At 51.1% G+C, this 17,794-nt stretch overlaps 1 protein-coding gene across 6 annotated transcripts; it reads left to right on the top strand.

Moving 5' to 3' along the window:
* The first annotated feature begins 35 nt into the window (after nt 1–35).
* Nucleotides 36–12,648, top strand: ZFAND1 (zinc finger AN1-type containing 1). 6 transcript variants are annotated; one of them, XM_032971323.2, is made up of 8 exons: nt 36–239; nt 3,781–3,823; nt 3,924–3,963; nt 4,880–5,013; nt 5,796–5,887; nt 7,351–7,472; nt 8,068–8,262; nt 10,027–10,640. In XM_032971323.2, the coding sequence occupies exons 1-8, from the start codon at nt 185–187 to the stop codon at nt 10,063–10,065; spliced, it is 720 nt and encodes a 239-aa protein (XP_032827214.1). In that variant the 5' UTR covers nt 36–184; the 3' UTR covers nt 10,066–10,640. The 6 variants fall into 6 exon arrangements, with proteins under 6 accessions (XP_032827214.1, XP_032827211.1, XP_075930143.1 ...); XM_032971322.2 differs by lacking the exon at nt 10,027–10,640 and adding an exon at nt 10,652–12,648 and having other exon boundaries at nt 40–239; nt 4,880–5,002; XM_032971319.2 differs by lacking the exon at nt 10,027–10,640 and adding an exon at nt 10,652–12,648 and having other exon boundaries at nt 41–239.
* The last annotated feature ends 5,146 nt before the right edge of the window (nt 12,649–17,794 follow it).

Here is a 17,794-nt window from a genome sequence, read left to right as displayed (position 1 = left end):
GGCGCTAGCCCATGCGGGCTGCGGTATTAGAAGCAGGTGGGGGGGAACACAACGGGCGATGACGTCACCGGTGAACCACTCCCTGTGACGTCACGCAAGGTTCCGTGACGTCAACGCTCCGACACGTACCGTGACTCACGGTCACGTGATCGAACCCCGCCCGTCGCGTAACGTCACTCGCAAGATGGCCGAGTTAGACGTGGGACATCACTGCGCGGTTGAACACTGCGGGCAGCTCGGTAGGGCTCGGCATACTCGGACTCCTTTACCCGTGTTGTTGCGATCGACTCCGTTACTGAACAAACATTTGTGTAACGGCGCGGAAACGGCTTCGTTGTTTCATGTCCAATAATTTGTCACCCGGCGGCCATGTTGGTAAGGGGTACCACGTGTCATGGTGACATCGCCGCGTCCCTATGTAAGATGGCGGTCATGCTGCCTCGCCAAGTCTCGGCCAGTGACGTGTCACCAAGTTGGGGATGTGTACTGTATCTTTATCCTGGAGGAATCCGATGAGCTATGAAGCTCTTTTCTACAGATGTCCAGTAGGGGTGGGTCAGCAAGTTACAACAATTAGTTTTACAAAGCGAAATGAGTGCAAGAATAGGGGAGAGATAAGCAACTCACTAAAAAAATATATAATTTACAAATTAAATCTTGATTTGTTGTTTCTCTTTGTGTGTATCTGGGTGTGTCTCTCTCTGTTTCTCTGTGTGTTTATCTCTCTTGTGTTTGTCTCTGTGTGTCTCTCTCTGTGTATGTGTTTGTCTCTCTCTGTGTGTTTGTCTCTCTGTGTCGCTGTGTATGTCTGTCTCTCTGTGTTTGTCTCTATCTGTCTCTCTGTGTGTATGTGTTTGTCTCTCTGTCTATGTCTCTCTCTGTCTCTCTCTGTCTCTCTGTGTGTATGTGTTTGTCTCTCTGTCTATGTCTCTCTGTGTTTGTCTCTCTCTGTCTCTCTGTGTGTATGTGTTTGTCTCTCTGTCTATGTCTGTCTCTCTGTGTGTATGTGTGTGTCTCTCTGTCTATGTCTCTCTCTGTCTCTCTCTCTGTCTCTCTGTGTGTATGTGTTTGTCTCTCTGTGTCTCTGTGTATGTCTCTCTCACTCTCTGTGTATGTCTCTGTCTCTCTGTGTATGTGTTTGTCTCTCTCTGTGTATGTCTCTGTCTCTCTGTGTATGTGTTTGTCTCTCTCTGTGTGTCTGTCTCTCTCTCCGTGTCTGTCTCTCTCCGTGTCTGTGTTTGTCTCTCTCTGTGTATGTCTCTCTCCAAGCTTTCATTTACATACAGTTCTCACCCTGATGACGGCTGCTTGTGTTGCAATCGAAACGTCGTGATCTATTTATTTTATTTTTACGTGACTTTACCGAAAGAACCCAAGAGTATTTTCCAAATTGCATCGGTTCAGTACATAAATTGCATCCGATTTGCCCTAACACCAAATGCTCTTTTGGGGCAGGCTGGGAGCCGCGGTGGCTTTATGGGATTTGGTGAACTTCCTGGCCTGGCACGCAGCATCAGGGGCCCCGTGGGTTCAACCTTGACGCTGATGATGCTGATGATGCTGTCTATTTACGAGTTTGTGTGTCTCTCTCCATGGTTGCGTGGATTTTTCCCTCCGGGTCCTCCGGTTTTCCCCCTCCACATTTAGAATCAGCATCACGCGTTTAGAGGATTTGGCTGCGATCAATGTCCACGTGATGAGCCCACTTCGTTAAGCTATCATTCGTGGCCAGGTAGCTTCTTAGAAAGAGCTATTACAGCTCAGTGAACCTTACCTGGTATAATAACAATAGCTTTAGTTTAGTTTGCCCATTCGCACCTGAAACACGTGCCCGGGTGAAAATAACGCTATGGGAATATAGGCAGCGTTGCGGCATCTGGGGTGCTAATGTAAATGTTTAACACGGATATCGAGCATCGCTGTTGCAGAGGCGGTCCCGGGCCGTGTGGAGCCCTGACAAGTCTCCGCCGTTTGTGTAACTTGATTGTGCTACGGGTCACTTTCGTGGTAAACATTGTTGATGGTTTCATCTGCTCGAGTCAAGCCGCGCCACAAGGGGTTGCATTATATAACGTGAATGTTTGTGCAATATCCATGGATCTATCGTGGGACAGTACTTTTGAAACCGATTGCCTCTCTGCGTTATCCCTCCATGTGTCCGGGTCCCACACCTGCCAACCTCTTATCAGTGCTGCCGACCTTATTCCAGAATAATTCAGACCGTATTGATCACCCCTTGCCCCTTATAAATCTCACGTTCATCCTGCAAAGTCCCATCACAAGGGAGAAACACAAACACATAGACAGTTTTTGGGCCCATATTGAAACGGCTGTACGCCGTATGGATCTGAAAACTCGATTTCCCTGGACAAGGATGCGTGGTAAACCGTCTGGCTCGACAGGGATGGGGTTGAGCCTCCGACACACCTCGGTGGTGGTCCTGGCAGCCACGGTGCCCTGAATCCGTTGCATTCCTGTCACAGATACTGAAGAGAACGTTGACAACATTACTTTCCCTAATTACCTGACGAATGTTTATAACCGCTTATGACTGTCATTTGCATAGAGATAGATTTTGTTTTCAGAAATGTCTTGTCTTTTTTTTTACAATATACTCTTTCCCAAACCCTATTGGTTTCACTGTTATGCCAATCATACAATTGCTGTAATTTTCTGAGTTGTCTCAATGATATCTAAAAACAAATGATAATTCATCGGCGCTGTTGTGGAGAATCCAAATAACTCAATGAGCAGGCCATGTCTCCTTCATCGATCAGTCTTCTCTAAGATAATACTTGATCACTTTTCTCCCGCTTTATATTTTCAGGTCAAGCATGTATTGCGCGATTTTTAGTTTTTCAAGTGTTGATTAATTTATCCCCACTGGACTGAAGAAGAAAAAGCATTTTAATCTGTAAACTTGTACCAAGGCTCTGCAATAACAAATTCGAGAATTTTTCCCCGCCACGCATGTACCCGTTGTATTGCCTCTGCATTGAAACGCCAGTGACAGTCTGTGTTTGATGTGCTGTTGGTTTCACTACATAAACACGATGCTTCTGAAAAAGAGCTATACAGCTTAGTAGGCCTTACCTGGTAAAATAAGAAATAATGTTTAATCACTTAGTTTAACATGTCAGTGCGTTACAGACTATCCTCTGATAATTGTTTTTTTTACCCTTTTATCTGGCAACAAAACTGACACCTTTTTTACAAGGAGTCATGTTTGCATTGACCACAATACCTGCGGTCGGAATGCAAACAAAAACATAACTCTGATAATGTATGCACTGTCCTTGAAATTGATTGGTCCACACCCGAGACAGCTTTCCTTAGAGCCTCGTCTCACGTGGTGTTGGACCAGATGACGCCAAAAGGCGCACTAAAAAATGTGTCAGTTAGTTGCCAGATAAAATGGTAAAAAAACAATTATCATATTTTGCTACTGGCAATGGAGGTTCCAATGGTGAGACGATTCTCTATTACATCTTGATATCTATATTCATGTGAACCAGTGTGCTGCTATGAAGTACTGTATGCTGTTATGATGCTTAATTGTGAAGTTTAGGTTGCAGCAATCGAGATCCTTTTACTGTTTTGTATTATGATGTTTAATTATGTGTTTTTTATCTGTTGCACTTCAGAGCCTGTTGTTACAATGCATTTCTTTGCCACGTCTCCCGAGAAAATGACTCCAGGACTCAACGGGCTTTTATCTGGTCTTAAAGAAAGCAATTGCATTGAAAGTAAAATTCACTCTTCCGAGAATTTATGTTGCAGACTTCCTCCCGTTCGTCTGCAATGGCTGTGGCAAGGTGTTTTGGTGAGTCTCATTGGTGAGAATATATAGTTTCTTGCACGGTGCTAGCTGCGGATCCTTGCCGCTCACCTTTGTCACATTTGTGACCCCCGTGTTTCCACAGTTTGGAACACAGAGGCAAGGATGACCACGCATGCACAGAGGTAAGGACTCGGCAGCAGAGTTTTCCTTACCTACTACACAGAACGCTCACCAATACACACAAACACTCTACAACGCATTCACAAACACTCTACACCCGCCACCCCATTGGCTCACATTTCCACAACATTCCTGCTGGGACAATCGCACACCGCAACCGCATTTCCACTCGCACATCGGAGCCATGCCGATGCCGTGCCAAGCTGGGGTGTCGCAGGTCAGGAGGTCCAGGTTGTTCACTTTGGAACCCAAAGCCGTGACGCCACACAATGTACACGTCATTCTCCCCGCTCCTATCCCCTGCCGGCCTCTGAGGCAGTTTGAGATCTCTCGTGAGGCCACCATGGTGCGGTTTAGTTCAGGCTCAGTACGGCAAAATAACTTGCGGACATGCCACCGGTATACCCCAAGGGCATCTCGCTAACTCGGCTCGGTTGTCCCAATGGAGAAGGGGTATGTGACACAAAGAGGGCTGGGCACCTGGGCTCAGAACCGAGCAAACACCGAAACCACTCGTGACCTCTACTGGCTCAACGCGGAAGTGAAAGTGATATTTTACCAGCTAAGGCCAACTGAGCTATTTAACTCTTTTTTTAGAAGCGACCTGTCCACAAATGATAGGTCAACGAAGTGGCTTTTAAAGCAACGCACGTTGTTTCTAAATGTGGAGGGAAAAACCAAAGGACCCGGAAAAAATTTCACCTGACCACGGGGAGAGAGACGCGCAAACTCCAAATATACAGGCGTCAGGGTTGGGATCGAATGCACGACCTGTATACCAAGGGAGGTAGTTAATATCTCGCCACTGTGGCGATAGTGTTAAAAAAACACACGGCCATTATGAGCCCCCAAGCCACTTGGTCACCCCTAAAGTAAAGAGAGTTTCAGAGTAACGCCGAGTCGGCACGTCGCCCACAGGCAACTCCCGGGAGAGCGGCGCCCGCGGGGGGGGCCGCGGCCCTCACGAGCTACGCGTGCCACGTGCCGGCCTGCTCGGCGCGGGAGCTGCTGCCCGTGCTGTGTCCGCACTGCAGCCTGCAGGTGTGCTTCAGGTGCGTGGCGTCGATACCCGTCTTCCCGTGCCACCCTCCCCCACCCCACTGCGTCGATTCACTCCTCCCCATTTCTTTTTGCACTTCGCCCAGTTCCCGAGCCGCTCCCTGTCTCTACATGCTTCCCAGCCGCTCCACGTGCCTTCCCGTGTGTCCCAGCAGCACCGCGCGTCTCCCGGGCAGCTCCGCCCCTCTCCCCGTTGTTTTCCATCGCCCGTCAGTCGACAGGAGAGAGCATGAAACGTGTACACTATCGTAAGACCTTTCTTTGAAGCAAGCGCAGCAGAGCAAAAGAAGCGACCTTTCCTAGGCTTAGGAAAACACGAGCAATTTGACAAGGCAAAGAATCGAGAGCTTTGTGTGTGCGCGTGCAAGTATGCGTGCATGGGTGGCCAGCAAAACGTGCGGCCGGCCGTGGTGCTGACCACTCACCCCTTCGTGTGCCTTTCTGGCCTTCATAGGTGTTCACTTACAGCACTTGCCCCAACAGTCTGTTGAGGCTATACGGGGGATATTTTTCTTTGTATGTTGGTATTCATGCACAAAGAGCACTTGCAAAGTGGTAAGCGCACCGTACTTTAAACCTGAGTTCTATTCCTGGCCAACAGTCAAAATGATCTTAACCAGTCTCCCTAGGTCAGCCTGGCCTTAAAAGAGTGCCTAGCGTAGTGCGTGAATGAAACATCGGCACCGCGGTTGTGCGCCGTGCTGACCTGAATAGGCGCTCGCGATCAATAAGGGTACACACGGCGGATGCCCGTGTCTGCCGTGTGCGGGCTCAGGCACCGGCACCAGGTGGACCACGCGTGCGTGAACCTCCAGGAGGCGGCGCCGCGCATGCAGCGCACGCAGGAGCTGGTGCGCGGCATCACTGGTACCACACGCACCCTCACGCACGCACCCTCACGCACGCACCCTCGCGCACGCACCCTCACGCACGCACCCTCACGCACGCACCCTCACGCACGCACCCTCACGCACGCACCCTCACGCACGCACCCTCGCGCACGCACCCTCGCGCACGCACCCTCGCGCACGCACCCTCGCGCACGCACCCTCACGCACGCACCCTCACGCACGCACCCTCACGCACGCACTCTCACGCACGCACCCTCACGCACGCACCCTCGCGCACGCACCCTCGCGCACGCACCCTCACGCACGCACCCTCACGCACGCACCCTCACGCACGCACTCTCACACACGCGGTGGCTGGGTATGCGGGCTACATGACCCAGCCAACGCAGCCTCGCCTGCCGGAGGAGCTCACCGATGGGACCTTGCCCAGATCTTTCAAGAATTTGTGAGCTCCTCACACAATCCAGTCTGGTTAAACCCAGGATGAATCGTAGGCAGGCCAGCCTAAATGTTTCTAACCGGCGAAGATGTTCCATTAGGGGGGTCCACGTTTCGCAAGCCTAGAGAAGGGAGGGAATGACCGTGGCCGAGAAGACCTGAAGCTTAGTGCGGAGCGACAGACCAGGTAGCTTCCATACAGCGTTACGCAACTGATGAAAATATATTGCCGCACGACTAAAACGAAGTGAGACCTCTGCTGTCAAACTGGAGCCGGTCATGAGCACACTGCCCAGGTATGGGAAACTCCCCACTCTCTCCACAACTGCCCCATCACCAATTGGGAGTTGTGGGGGTGGAGTGTCTGATGGTACAAAATACCAGGCAGGTGCTTTGTTTTGGTGGGGCTGATGGTAAGGCCCCACGTCTTAGTGGCACGCTCCAGTTTCAGCAGAAGTGTCTACAACTCCTCCTCTGAATGAGCAGCAATTACCAAATCATCGGCATACATAACGTGGTTGAGCCATCCCTTGACCACACCCGGGCATCGATCAGTCTCCCATTGTATCTGTACCACACACACCCTCATACACGCACGTGCACACGCACCCTCACACACGCACACCCACATGCACCCTCACACTCACACACACAACAGCCGCCATCCGTTGCCAAGTGGTTGTGACGTCACCACGGCCAGGCTTGGTGCACTTTGAAGCCATGTGAAGTGTCGAAGGCCTACTGCTGGTAGGAGGTCACGGGACAGACCCAGGTGCGATGGGTTGACTGACTGAGATGACTGGCAGATCCACCACCTGTGCCTCCTACTGTGCCAACTTTGCCGCGTTTTATCTGCCTGAAGTTCCACTCATTGTTGTGAGCGTCGCGCTTCTCTGCCTTTCGCGTGCCTCCTCACGTACGACATGACCCCATTTCCTCTCGAGGCCACGCGAGGTAGGAGATGTGCTGCACTCCCAGACGTCACGTGATCTCTATGCTGCCGTGAGCCGTGGTCACCACGCGTCTCTCTCCCCTGCGTAGAGGGGAGGCGTGGGGCTGCAACCGCCGCGGGGCGGCGCGGGGCCCGGAGTGCGGCCGTGACCGCGCGCGTGCAGCTCATGAAGACGAAGCAGCAGGCAGTGGGGGAGCAGGGGATCCCTCAGGCACGACCACGCGACACAACGCGATGCCACAACGTGGCGTGGCCCAACACGACATAAGGCGGCCACGGCAGGACTCCCAACGCATCCCATCTCAACAGGGCGCATCGCAGCGACACAACGTGGTCATGCCACCGTGACACGATGCAGCACAACGCAACACATCGCAACAAAGCGACACAACAACACAATGTGGCAACATTGCACGAAGCTACAAGACACAACGAGACGCGCATTGTTGCACGGCACGGCACAATGGCCGGACGCGATACTGCGCGACCAGACAACACACAACGCGCCGTCTCCACCACACTCAACGGCAGTGCGCATCACCGGGCCACGCTGGACCCCAACGGCGTGCGGTGCCTCGCCGCACCACGCCGCACCACGCCGCACCACAACGCACTGTACCTCACCACGACATCCCAAGCTTAACCATTCTGCACTCAAACCCCCCACCGCAACGCACCACGCTTACCCATGCCGTGCCAATTTAACCACGCCACGCCTGGTCACACTCCACCGTGCCGCACGTATTGAAGCCACACTTAGCCACCACGCTGCGCCCACCCCTCTGCGTGCGGCTGTGCGGTTGCAGGAGGAGCGGCTGTACCTGCGTGTGCGGTTGCCGCGACCTGTGGGGGTCTCCGAGGGGCAGCAGCAGCAGCAGCAGCAGGAGGAGCAGGAGGAGCGTGCCGTGTTCGTGTCTCGCGCGTGGTCGGTGGGACGCGTCGTCGACTGGGTCGCCAGCGCCACGCGCCTTCCCAACAACAACCACGTCGCCAGTGCCAAGGTGATCGCGCACTTACACGCTTCTACAGGCGGTACACACGCATCACTCACGCGCACAGTTTACACGTACAGTGAGGGGAAACAAGTATTTGATCCCCTGTTGATTTTGTACGTTTGCCCACTGACAAAGAAATGATCAGTCTATAATTTTAATGGTAGGTTTCTTTGAACAGTGAGGGACAGAATAACCACAAAAAAATCCAGAAAAAGCATGTCAAAAATGTTATAAATTGATTTGCATTTTAATGAGGGAAATAAGTATTTGACCCCCTCTCAATCAGAAAGATTTCTGGCTCCCAGCTGTCTTTTATACAGGTAACGAGCTGAGATTAGGAGCGCACTCTTAAAGGGAGTGCTCCTAATCTCAGCTTGTTACCTGTATAAAAGACATCTGTCCACAGAAGCAATCAATCAATCAGATTCCAAACTCTCCACCATGGCCAAGACCAAAGAGCTCTCCAAGGATGTCAGGGACAAGATTGTAGACCTACACAAGGTTGGAATGGGCTACAAGACCATTGCCAAGCAGCTTGGTGAGAAGGTGACAACAGTTGGTGCGATTATTCGCAAATGGAAGAAACACAAAAGAACTGTCAATCTCCCTCGGCCTGGGGCTCCATGCAAGATCTCACCTCGTGGAGTTGCAATGATCATGAGAACGGTGAGGAATCAGCCCAGAACTACACGGGAGGATCTCGTCAATGATCTCAAGGCAGCTGGGACCATAGTCACCAAGAAAAAAATTGGCAATGCACTACGCCATGAAGGACTGAAATCCTGCAGCGCCCGCAAGGTCCCCCTGCTCAAGAGAGCACATACACATGCCCGTCTGAAGTTTGCCAATGAACATCTGAATGATTCAGAGGACAACTGGGTGAAAGTGTTGTGGTCAGATGAGACCAAAATGGAGCTCTTTGGCATCAACTCAACTTGCCGTGTTTGGAGGAGGAGGAATGCTGCCTATGACCCCAAGAACACCATCCCCACCGTCAAACATGGAGGTGGAAACATTATGCTTTGGGGGTGTTTTTCTGCTAAGGGACAGGACAACTTCACCACATCAAAGGGACGATGGACGGGCCATGTACCGTCAAATCTTGGGTGAGAACCTCCTTCCCTCAGCCAGGGCATTGAAAATGGGTCGTGGATGGCTATTCCAGCATGACAATGACCCAAAACACACAGCCAAGGCAACAAAGGAGTGGCTCAAGAAGAAGCACATTAAGGTCCTGGAGTGGCCTAGCCAGTCTCCAGACCTTAATCCCATAGAAAATCTGTGGAGGGAGCTGAAGGTTCGAGTTGCCAAACATCAGCCTCGAAACCTTAATGACGTGTAGAAGATCTGCAAAGAGAAGTGGGACAAAATCCGTCCTGAGATGTGTGAAAACCTTGGTGGCCAACTACAAGAAACGTCTGACCTCTGTGATTGCCAACAAGGCTTTGCCACCAAGTACTAAGGCATGTTTTGCAGAGGGGTCAAAAACTTATTTTCCTCATTAAAATGCAAATGAATTTATAACATTTTTGACATGCGTTTTTCTGGATTTTTTTGTTGTTATTCTGTCTCTCACTGTTCAAATAAACCTACCATTAAAATTATACACTGATCGTTTCTTTGTCAGTGGGCAAACGTACAAAATCAGCAGGGGATCAAATACTTTTTTCCCTCACTGTACACAGTTTACACACACACACGGTTTACACACAGGCACTGCACTCACTCACGTGTGTGACCGCACGCTACATTTTGGCGTGTTGTGAGCAGACATGGCGGCGCGCGGTTGAGATTGTAGGCGCATCTTAGGATCACGCGGGAATCGTCAAGCGCTAAAAAACTCACAAATCTGCAAGGCTGCAGGGCTCTGGCCAGGAGATGGCAGCACAGCAAACGTCTTGATGAACCTGTTTGTGAGGACATTTGAGTGTCGACTCACCTGTGGCGGATTTTCTTCGTGTACTGCGACATGCAAAATACTTCTTTAAAAAAAAATACTTTGGTCAATCATCCCAATGCCGAACCCTCCTGAATAATGGCCGTGGGACTCAGTGTTGCGTTCTCATGTAAATAACAGGCATCGCTCGCACACCACCATCGCCACCACCGCCGCAGCATCAGCAGCAGCACCTCCACTCACTACTAAGCGGGAGCGACGTCGCCATGGTGCTTGTGCCAGACTAATTTCTAAATTAAGGGCTTCTCACACCATGTCAGTCCGTGGGGGTTGTTTAGCCAAATACGTCACCACACTGGTCAGTGTGGGTTTGTGAAGGGGGGCGGGGGACTCTGGACCAGGCCAGGCATCACAGCCGCCGATGTTGAGCCGTGGCCGGGACTGGAACGTCACGGCACCGTCAACGCCACCACGGCCCCGCGCCGCTCTCGCTTGCAGAAGCTGCGTCTGTGCGACGTGGCGACGCTGCGCGCCTGGCCCATGGACGCCCTCGTGGACTCGCTGCTGTCGGCCCTGGGGAGCGAGGGAGAGGGTGCGGCCGGAGAGGGGCTCAGGGATGGCGGCGGCGTTCTGCTCGAGTACCTGGACCCCGGCTGCGATGTCGCACCGGAAGCTTCGCCACCGTCGGCGACATAACGGCAGTGGTCAGCTCGGCCAGTGACCTTCAAGCCCTCGCCGATGGGGGGGGCGGCAGTCGGCGATGTTGCACGTGTGACCCGTGATCCGCGCGCGTGCGTGTGTGCGCGCCACACGCGTCCGTTGCACTCTGGGTACACGGCCTTGTCCATTAACAGCCCACCACTCACTCTCAACCGCGAGTGACAACCGTCAGTGCCACCAGTGGTTGTTCTGTGGAATGATAAGTCCCTGGCATAGAAAAGTGGAATTTCCAATACAAACTGAGGCCCACTAATGGAGAGAAGCATCACCCAGCACTTGTTTGAGGATGGTCGTTATTTGACTTTACGACCACTTAACCCCATTCGTGATGTCCAGAAGTGTGTTTTGTTTGCCCTCTTGTCTCAAATGTGAAGAACAGCCATTGCTCGTAATATTGCCTTTATTTGTTTTTCTCTTATGAGGCAGTGCCAATGAAGGGAGTGAGGTTTTGATACTTCCTCAGCTGATGACGCAGTTTCTGTTTGGTGCAAGACATTTTCACGACAACTGTAACGGGTGTTCGGTTGGACTAACTCAGGGCCGATGGGCCGCACCACATCCACACTCGCCCCCTAAGCCTCGCAGAACTCCGTGAACAGTCACACACAAGTCACCGGGTACAATTCGCATATATGCAGAGATATCGCACCAAACACAAAGTGCTGTTTGCCACGCCAAGCGCATTTGGCAACCTGCCTATAAGAGCACAGGCACATCTCTCACGACCACCGTCAAGCAGCCGTGATGTGAGGGCCAAACCCGATTGGTTTACAATAACATTTGGGGATGGGGAGGTGGTTTGGGTTAGAAGGCGGTCGATGCATGCCGAGAGAGAGGACCCACCCAAAGAGGAGGACTGCAGCAAAGGTGGAGCGATGGGATCCGTTCGTATGCAGGAACGGGATTGGCTCGCGGTGTCTCTTAGGACCATGAAGAATGGCAACAAGCTTGGGAGAGCTCGGTGGGTTGCGTGCCGGCTGTGCGAGCGACTCTCCGCGGCATCGCGCGCCCGCCTGCTGCTCGCTTGCGCCACGCCGCGGGTGGCCCCAGGGCGGGTGGCACTGCCCCCTCCCGGCTCGCCGCGGTATCGTTATTCGCGGCGATTGTCAAATTTAATCATTTAACGATGATCGCCACAATGAGTTCCCCTTACCTTCTGAATTGTATGTCGCACGTTTAAGCTTGTACGAATACAGATTGATGAAAGTTATTCGACTGTAGTTTACTCAACATAAGCCCGCCCCAAGTCTTAATGCAAGCAGATTCATGGTCTACAATGCGTACGTCTGTGCTGGCAGTTGAGCGAATATTCAGTAATTCTGTGACCTATCAAAATTATGAGGTTATAAAAGGGATGGACAAATACATTACGGAAAAAGGAATGGCCATTGTCTCTTTACTGTAATGGGAAAGCTGAATGCTCGAATATGTTTGAACATCATAACACTGCTGTATTGTTGCCAGAAAGGGTGAAAGCCTATTTTCTTCATTTTGATAGTCAAAAAGGTCCTTATCTATAAAGACCTTAGTCTGTGTCTCAAAAACTCCCAGGGTACTTCCCGACAAGGTAGAAAGCTGACTTTTTGGTACATAGGTAGCCTTTTGAACACAGGAAAAATCTGTAAGAACGAGATTTTTCATTTTAAGGCGCCCCAAATCTGGATTTGCACACATGGCTGGTATGGTGTTATTCAGAAACTGATCAAAACATTTGATGGCGTTTTTTTCGTTTGATGGAGCATTAAACGGAAAATAAAATTAAAGCGAGAACCATTGTTCCATCTTTAATTGTTTTGATATATTTTGGATTTGAACGAAAAAATATACATTTTATGATGGTCAAACCTGAAAAATCGTAAAAGATAGGAGCTTCCCCTCAATAGAGTATGAAGTACATTTTTGTTCTTTCTAATAACGGAATATTTAAATTGAGCAGTTTGTGCGTGATATGGACACACGTGTGTGTGTGATATGGACACACGTGTGTGTGCGTGATATGGACACACGTGTGTGTGCGTGATATGGACACACGTGTGTGTGTGTGATATGGACACACGTGTGTGTGCGTGATATGGACAGACGTGTGTGTGCGTGATATGGACACGCAGACAGATCCCCGCCCTCACTTATCGGCTTAACAGATTGTTAGCGAAAGTGATGTTAGCGAGCACCTGTGAAGGTCGGCTCGGCACACGAGGGGGTAGGTGGCAAGCACCACGCCCGGCCGCCTTTGTCTCTCCAGCGGCGATGTTTACACACCGCACCAGGCACTAATTTTGAGGCTGAGTCGACCGAGGGGATGCCCAGGACCGATTCGAATAACCGCCACTGGTGGTGGCCGTGGGCGGGAATCGAACTCGGGTCGCCGGGTTCGTAGTGCAGCGTGCTAAACGCTGCGCATACACGCGCGCATGCACGCGCACACACGCACGCATGCACACTTGTGTACCCAAACACACGAGCGCAAACAACGAACAGTCCATCTCGGCGTCTTCGGTACGGCCGCAGAGACCATAATGGATGGGTGTTGCAGGCGGTACCGTGGGTGAACTCTGCATTGTGGACGTTGGCATCAAGATAGAAACACCAAACCCACAAATCCTGGACGACTCGGCTTGGCGCTGGGGCCATCGGGAGCGGGGTGCGGACACGAGGGGGTGTCTCAGCAGCCGTGGGAGTCACCTTCATCCGCACGCGAGCCACTTGCAGATCAAAACACGAGTTTGCGTTTATAATTGTAAGTGATGCCACCAGGAGACAGCTTCAGCAAATTCTAGATTTGAAGCTTTCGTGACTGCAAGGATCCCTTCTATGTGACTTTACCGAAAGAATATGAATCCCTGCAGTCACGAAAGCTTTAAATCAAAATTTAGGTGTTAAGATGTTAAAACACCCAACTGAAACCTTTTACCAGGAATCATGTCTACATTGACCACAATGCTTGTGGTCAGAATGCAAATATAAAAAACACTGATACTCTTTGGTTCTATTCGGTAAAGTCACGTAGGTAAAAAATAAAACAAAAATCACGACGTTTCGGCCACAACACAAGCGGCCTTCATCAGGTGAAGGGACCAGACTGTCTCGAGGACAGCGCTGGAGTGAACACAGCCAAGCTCAGACCGCGACCTTTAAGCTGTGAGAGGAATCAAGGTGCCTTGACAAAGGAATTAGCATGAAAAATTAGCATTTAATTGGCGGACTTAGCATGATGAAAGGTGAACATGTGCAGGTCGGCGAGGGGGGGAGGTGTGAAAGGGAAGAAAAGGGAAGCACGAAAGTTTGGGGTACCACTACTTGAAAAAATATACTGTACCATTGAAAATGAGTTTAATGTTTGGTTTGATTTAGAACATCTTTCCAATGGTTGCTTAATTTGAAACCGTCTTCTCGGTTGAAATTGTGCCTGTGTTTGTAAATCTGAATTGCCTCGTGAACAAATCTCTGATAAAAACCCGTGGGTTTGCAAAGAAACTTGGTATTGGAGAAAATTATATCGTGATCACCCACAGCGTTGTAACAGTGATCAGCCACGGCAGAATAATTCGTTCTGCCGTGTTTCAAATCTGATTTGTGCTCGCGAATTCGGTTAGAGACATGTCGCTTCGTCTCCCCGATATAGCAATCACCGCAGGTACAACTCAATTTGTAAACCCCGGGGTACTGTAAGTCAGGAATGACATCCTTCACGGATGGGATCAGATCACGAATTGTGTGTACTGTATTGAACCGGACCTGGATCTTGTTTGTTTAGAATTTTGGAAATCTTTTTAGTGACGCCTGCTATATATGCTAGTGTGATGGTTTTAACCGGAGTATCAAGTGGTTGTTTCTGTATGGAGGGAGAGACAGCTTGGGGGATGGTACGGTCAGAATATCCATTCCTTTTGAGGGCCAGGTGTACATGTTTTAATTCACTGGTCAGGTGGTGTTGGTCCGAAATGCAATGAGCCCAATGGTATAAAGTTTTGATGAGATAATTCTTTTGAGCTGGGTGGTGGTGGGAATCAGGTTTCAAGTAGGAATCTGTGTGGGTGGGTTTCCTGTAGACAGAATGCCCCAATGAGCCATCAGGTCTCCTCTCAAACAGAACATCTAAGAATGGTAGCTTGCCATCTTTCTCCACTTCCATGGTGAATTTGATGGCAGGATGTCTGGAATTGATGTGGTGTCAGAAAAGGTTCAGAGCTGGGAGGCCATGTGCTAATTCCTTTGTCAAGGCACCTTGATTCCTCTCACACAGCTTAAAGGTCGCGGTCTGAGCTTAGCTGTGTTTCACTCCAGCGCTGTCCTCGAGACAGTCTGGTCCCTTCACCTGATGAAGGCCGCTTGTGTTGTGGCCGAAACGTCGTGACTTTTGTTATTTTTTACCTACGTGACTTTACCGAATAGAACTTCAGCAAATTATTGAATAGCTCTCTGTCTTGTTCATGTTTTGATAAAAAAAAAATCGCAAGCGCATGTGACTGAGTGCAACATTTTTTTTAAAGAAAAATACTCGCAGAACTTGAGTTGTCAAGTGGGGGAAATATATATAATTTTTATTTTGCCGTTTAAAACAAAATTTGTGAAGACAACACGTTTTAGACGGACGATTCCAATGCTCACTCGGGCTGGGTGTGATCTTGCGGGGGACACCAATTAACATAATTGGACCTAACTCCACACGCGTTGGCGGAGAGGCGACTTCCACGGACGTCGCACAGAAGAGTGTTCAGATCTCCAAGACGCTGTGCAGACCTGCCCATTGTTCCGTCAAGACGTCGGCGGAAGCCGCCACTCCGTCCACGCACGGTACGAGACCTCTTGTCCGGTGGGCCGTGGGCCCGGGCTGGAAGTGCCCCCCCCCCCCTCCTTGCGTGCCCCAAACCCGGATTCCCCTTTCACAGGCCGGGGGTGGGGGAGACTCCGCGTCAGTCTGGGGATGAGGGTAGCTGGAACCACCACGACCCCACGGGACAAGCACAGAGGCTCGGGTGGCCTCTTCAGACGCCCGACGAGCTGCGAGCTTCGACTCGCGTTGAGTTTTCTGCCGCTCCTGGCGCGCAGCAGAGAGACCGCCGCCGTTTCGTTTGACCCACGCGATACCGGCGACCTCGCGAGTGCATTTGATGCAGCTCACTCTCCGGCCGCTGCTTCTTCAACGTAACTCTTCTATTATTATTTTAAAAATTTCCTCTCCCCGTCTCCCCCGTATCTCTCGTCTCTCTCACCCTGTCTCTCCCTCCCCTGACGATTTTAATGCAACAACAAAGCAGATGCACGGGATCTGAATAAACACAAACAAATGTTTAGCTCGGCGCGTGGCATTCACACGTGGACGCACACACTAACGAACAGAAACAAGAAAAAATAACAAAAACATAAAATAATAAACACTTCAACAATGTCCATTTGAAATGTCTACCCATTGGGTAGGGAATATGTGCATCACATATTATTATATACAGCGCCTTACAGCAATTATACACACACGTATAGCATAAGCCAATCAACCATAAGCACCGTAGAGTATAATATTTGAGTGAGGCACGGCGCGGGTGAGCAAGCACTTGCAGTGCAAAATTACGTGGGTAGGGGGGGGGGGGTCTCTACCCAGAGCTGCCACGGCCTCTCCCCTACCCACCCCCGTCACAGGCTGGGGAGGGGAGCGGGTGGGTGGGTGGCTGCTGCCCGTGGCTCTGCTCGTCAGCGTTGTTGTGTCGTACGGGACAGCCGTGCAAGTAACGGTCAGGCCGGCGGGGAGACACGAGGAGTGAGACACGGGGGGAGGGTGGGGGGGCTGACGCTGCATCATTCGAAATTGGTTCCTTCAGCGTCTCTGCGAGCTCCTGCTGTTGCTTTGCTGGAAAACGAGTGGCTCAGCTGTTTTCAGGCCAGCGCTGACATTGACAGGAAGATGTAACCCCAACAACAAGCAAGCTCCTCGCATAGGCAGCGGCCTTTGGCTGTGTGTCCCGGGCTGACCGATACTCGGCCGAAGCTTCAGTGGCGAGAAAGCAAACATTAAAAACCACGCTCAGCTGCTCTTATCACAGCGCTCTCTCTAGAATGAGAGTAACATCAGTGACAAGCCTGACGGTTATTTTAAATGTTGCTTTTTCTCAAATAACGAAGCTTCACCCTTGCGTTGGGACAGCCCGGGACGCAGAGCGGGTGTAGATCTACACGAGCTCGCTGCTTTTTGGGATGAATCTTCTCTCTATGGAGGCGAATGGTCAAGAACCGCATCGCTGGCCAAATCTCCCAAGCAGGCCTCTTGACGTCAGAGTGGTGGCGACACAAATTGAGGCTTTCCCAGGGAGAGGAAGAGAGCGGACTTTGGCGCGTCCAGAGCAGCGTCTCGCTGCGATTATGGCGAAGCGCAGCCTCTGACACTTGGGTGAAGGAACCCAACCGGAATGACGCGGAGCCGGCACCCTGCTACTTAGCGCGCAACCACAGCACGCGGGCCACACGGCCACGCTCACGGCCGAAGCGTGCTCGCGCTCGTGACAACGATCGGAGAATAACGTGGGATCGACAGCGTGCCTGTGGCAAGATGGACATCTCGAAGGGCAGTGGTTACGGTCGTTGTTTGGCGGGTTGAGGCGAGTCTCGTTCATCCACGCGGGCGGGCGGGCGGGCGGTGTCGGAACCCAGTGGGCACTGGGTCCCACGGTGGTGAGCCATTGCAGGTGTCCTGAACGATGTCGAGTGATAACTTAGCTGAAATAGCAACACGCCTTTCACCACATTTTGGGTTGAACCCACATCCGTAACTTTAAAAAAAACTGCTTTTAAAAAGGATGGTATTTCAAGTTTCCCAACGATGTAACAATCATATGCTGGAAATTACCGCGATGCCAACATGGCTCCCCTCCGTTATTATTATTATACTCGTGTCAAGCACCTCACACCCTCACTCAACTCCTGCCCCAC

Source organism: Petromyzon marinus, chromosome 45 (genome assembly GCF_048934315.1).
Source record: "Petromyzon marinus isolate PM22_M1 ecotype Great Lakes invasive population chromosome 45, UKy_Petmar_22M1.pri1.0, whole genome shotgun sequence".
Classification (NCBI taxonomy): domain Eukaryota; kingdom Metazoa; phylum Chordata; class Hyperoartia; order Petromyzontiformes; family Petromyzontidae; genus Petromyzon; species Petromyzon marinus.
The sequence above is the reverse complement of the archived record's forward strand: the minus strand, read 5'-3'. Positions and strand labels throughout refer to the sequence as shown.

Coding starts and splice junctions, on each gene's coding strand:
- ZFAND1 (XM_032971319.2), top strand. CDS start 185: ATGGCCGAGTTAGACGTGGGACATCACTGCGCGGTTGAACACTGCGGG. Junction 5,888..7,350: donor GCTGGTGCGCGGCATCACTG/GTACCACACGCA, acceptor TCCCCTGCGTAG/AGGGGAGGCGTGGGGCTGCA. Junction 8,263..10,651: donor ACCACGTCGCCAGTGCCAAG/GTGATCGCGCAC, acceptor TCTCGCTTGCAG/AAGCTGCGTCTGTGCGACGT.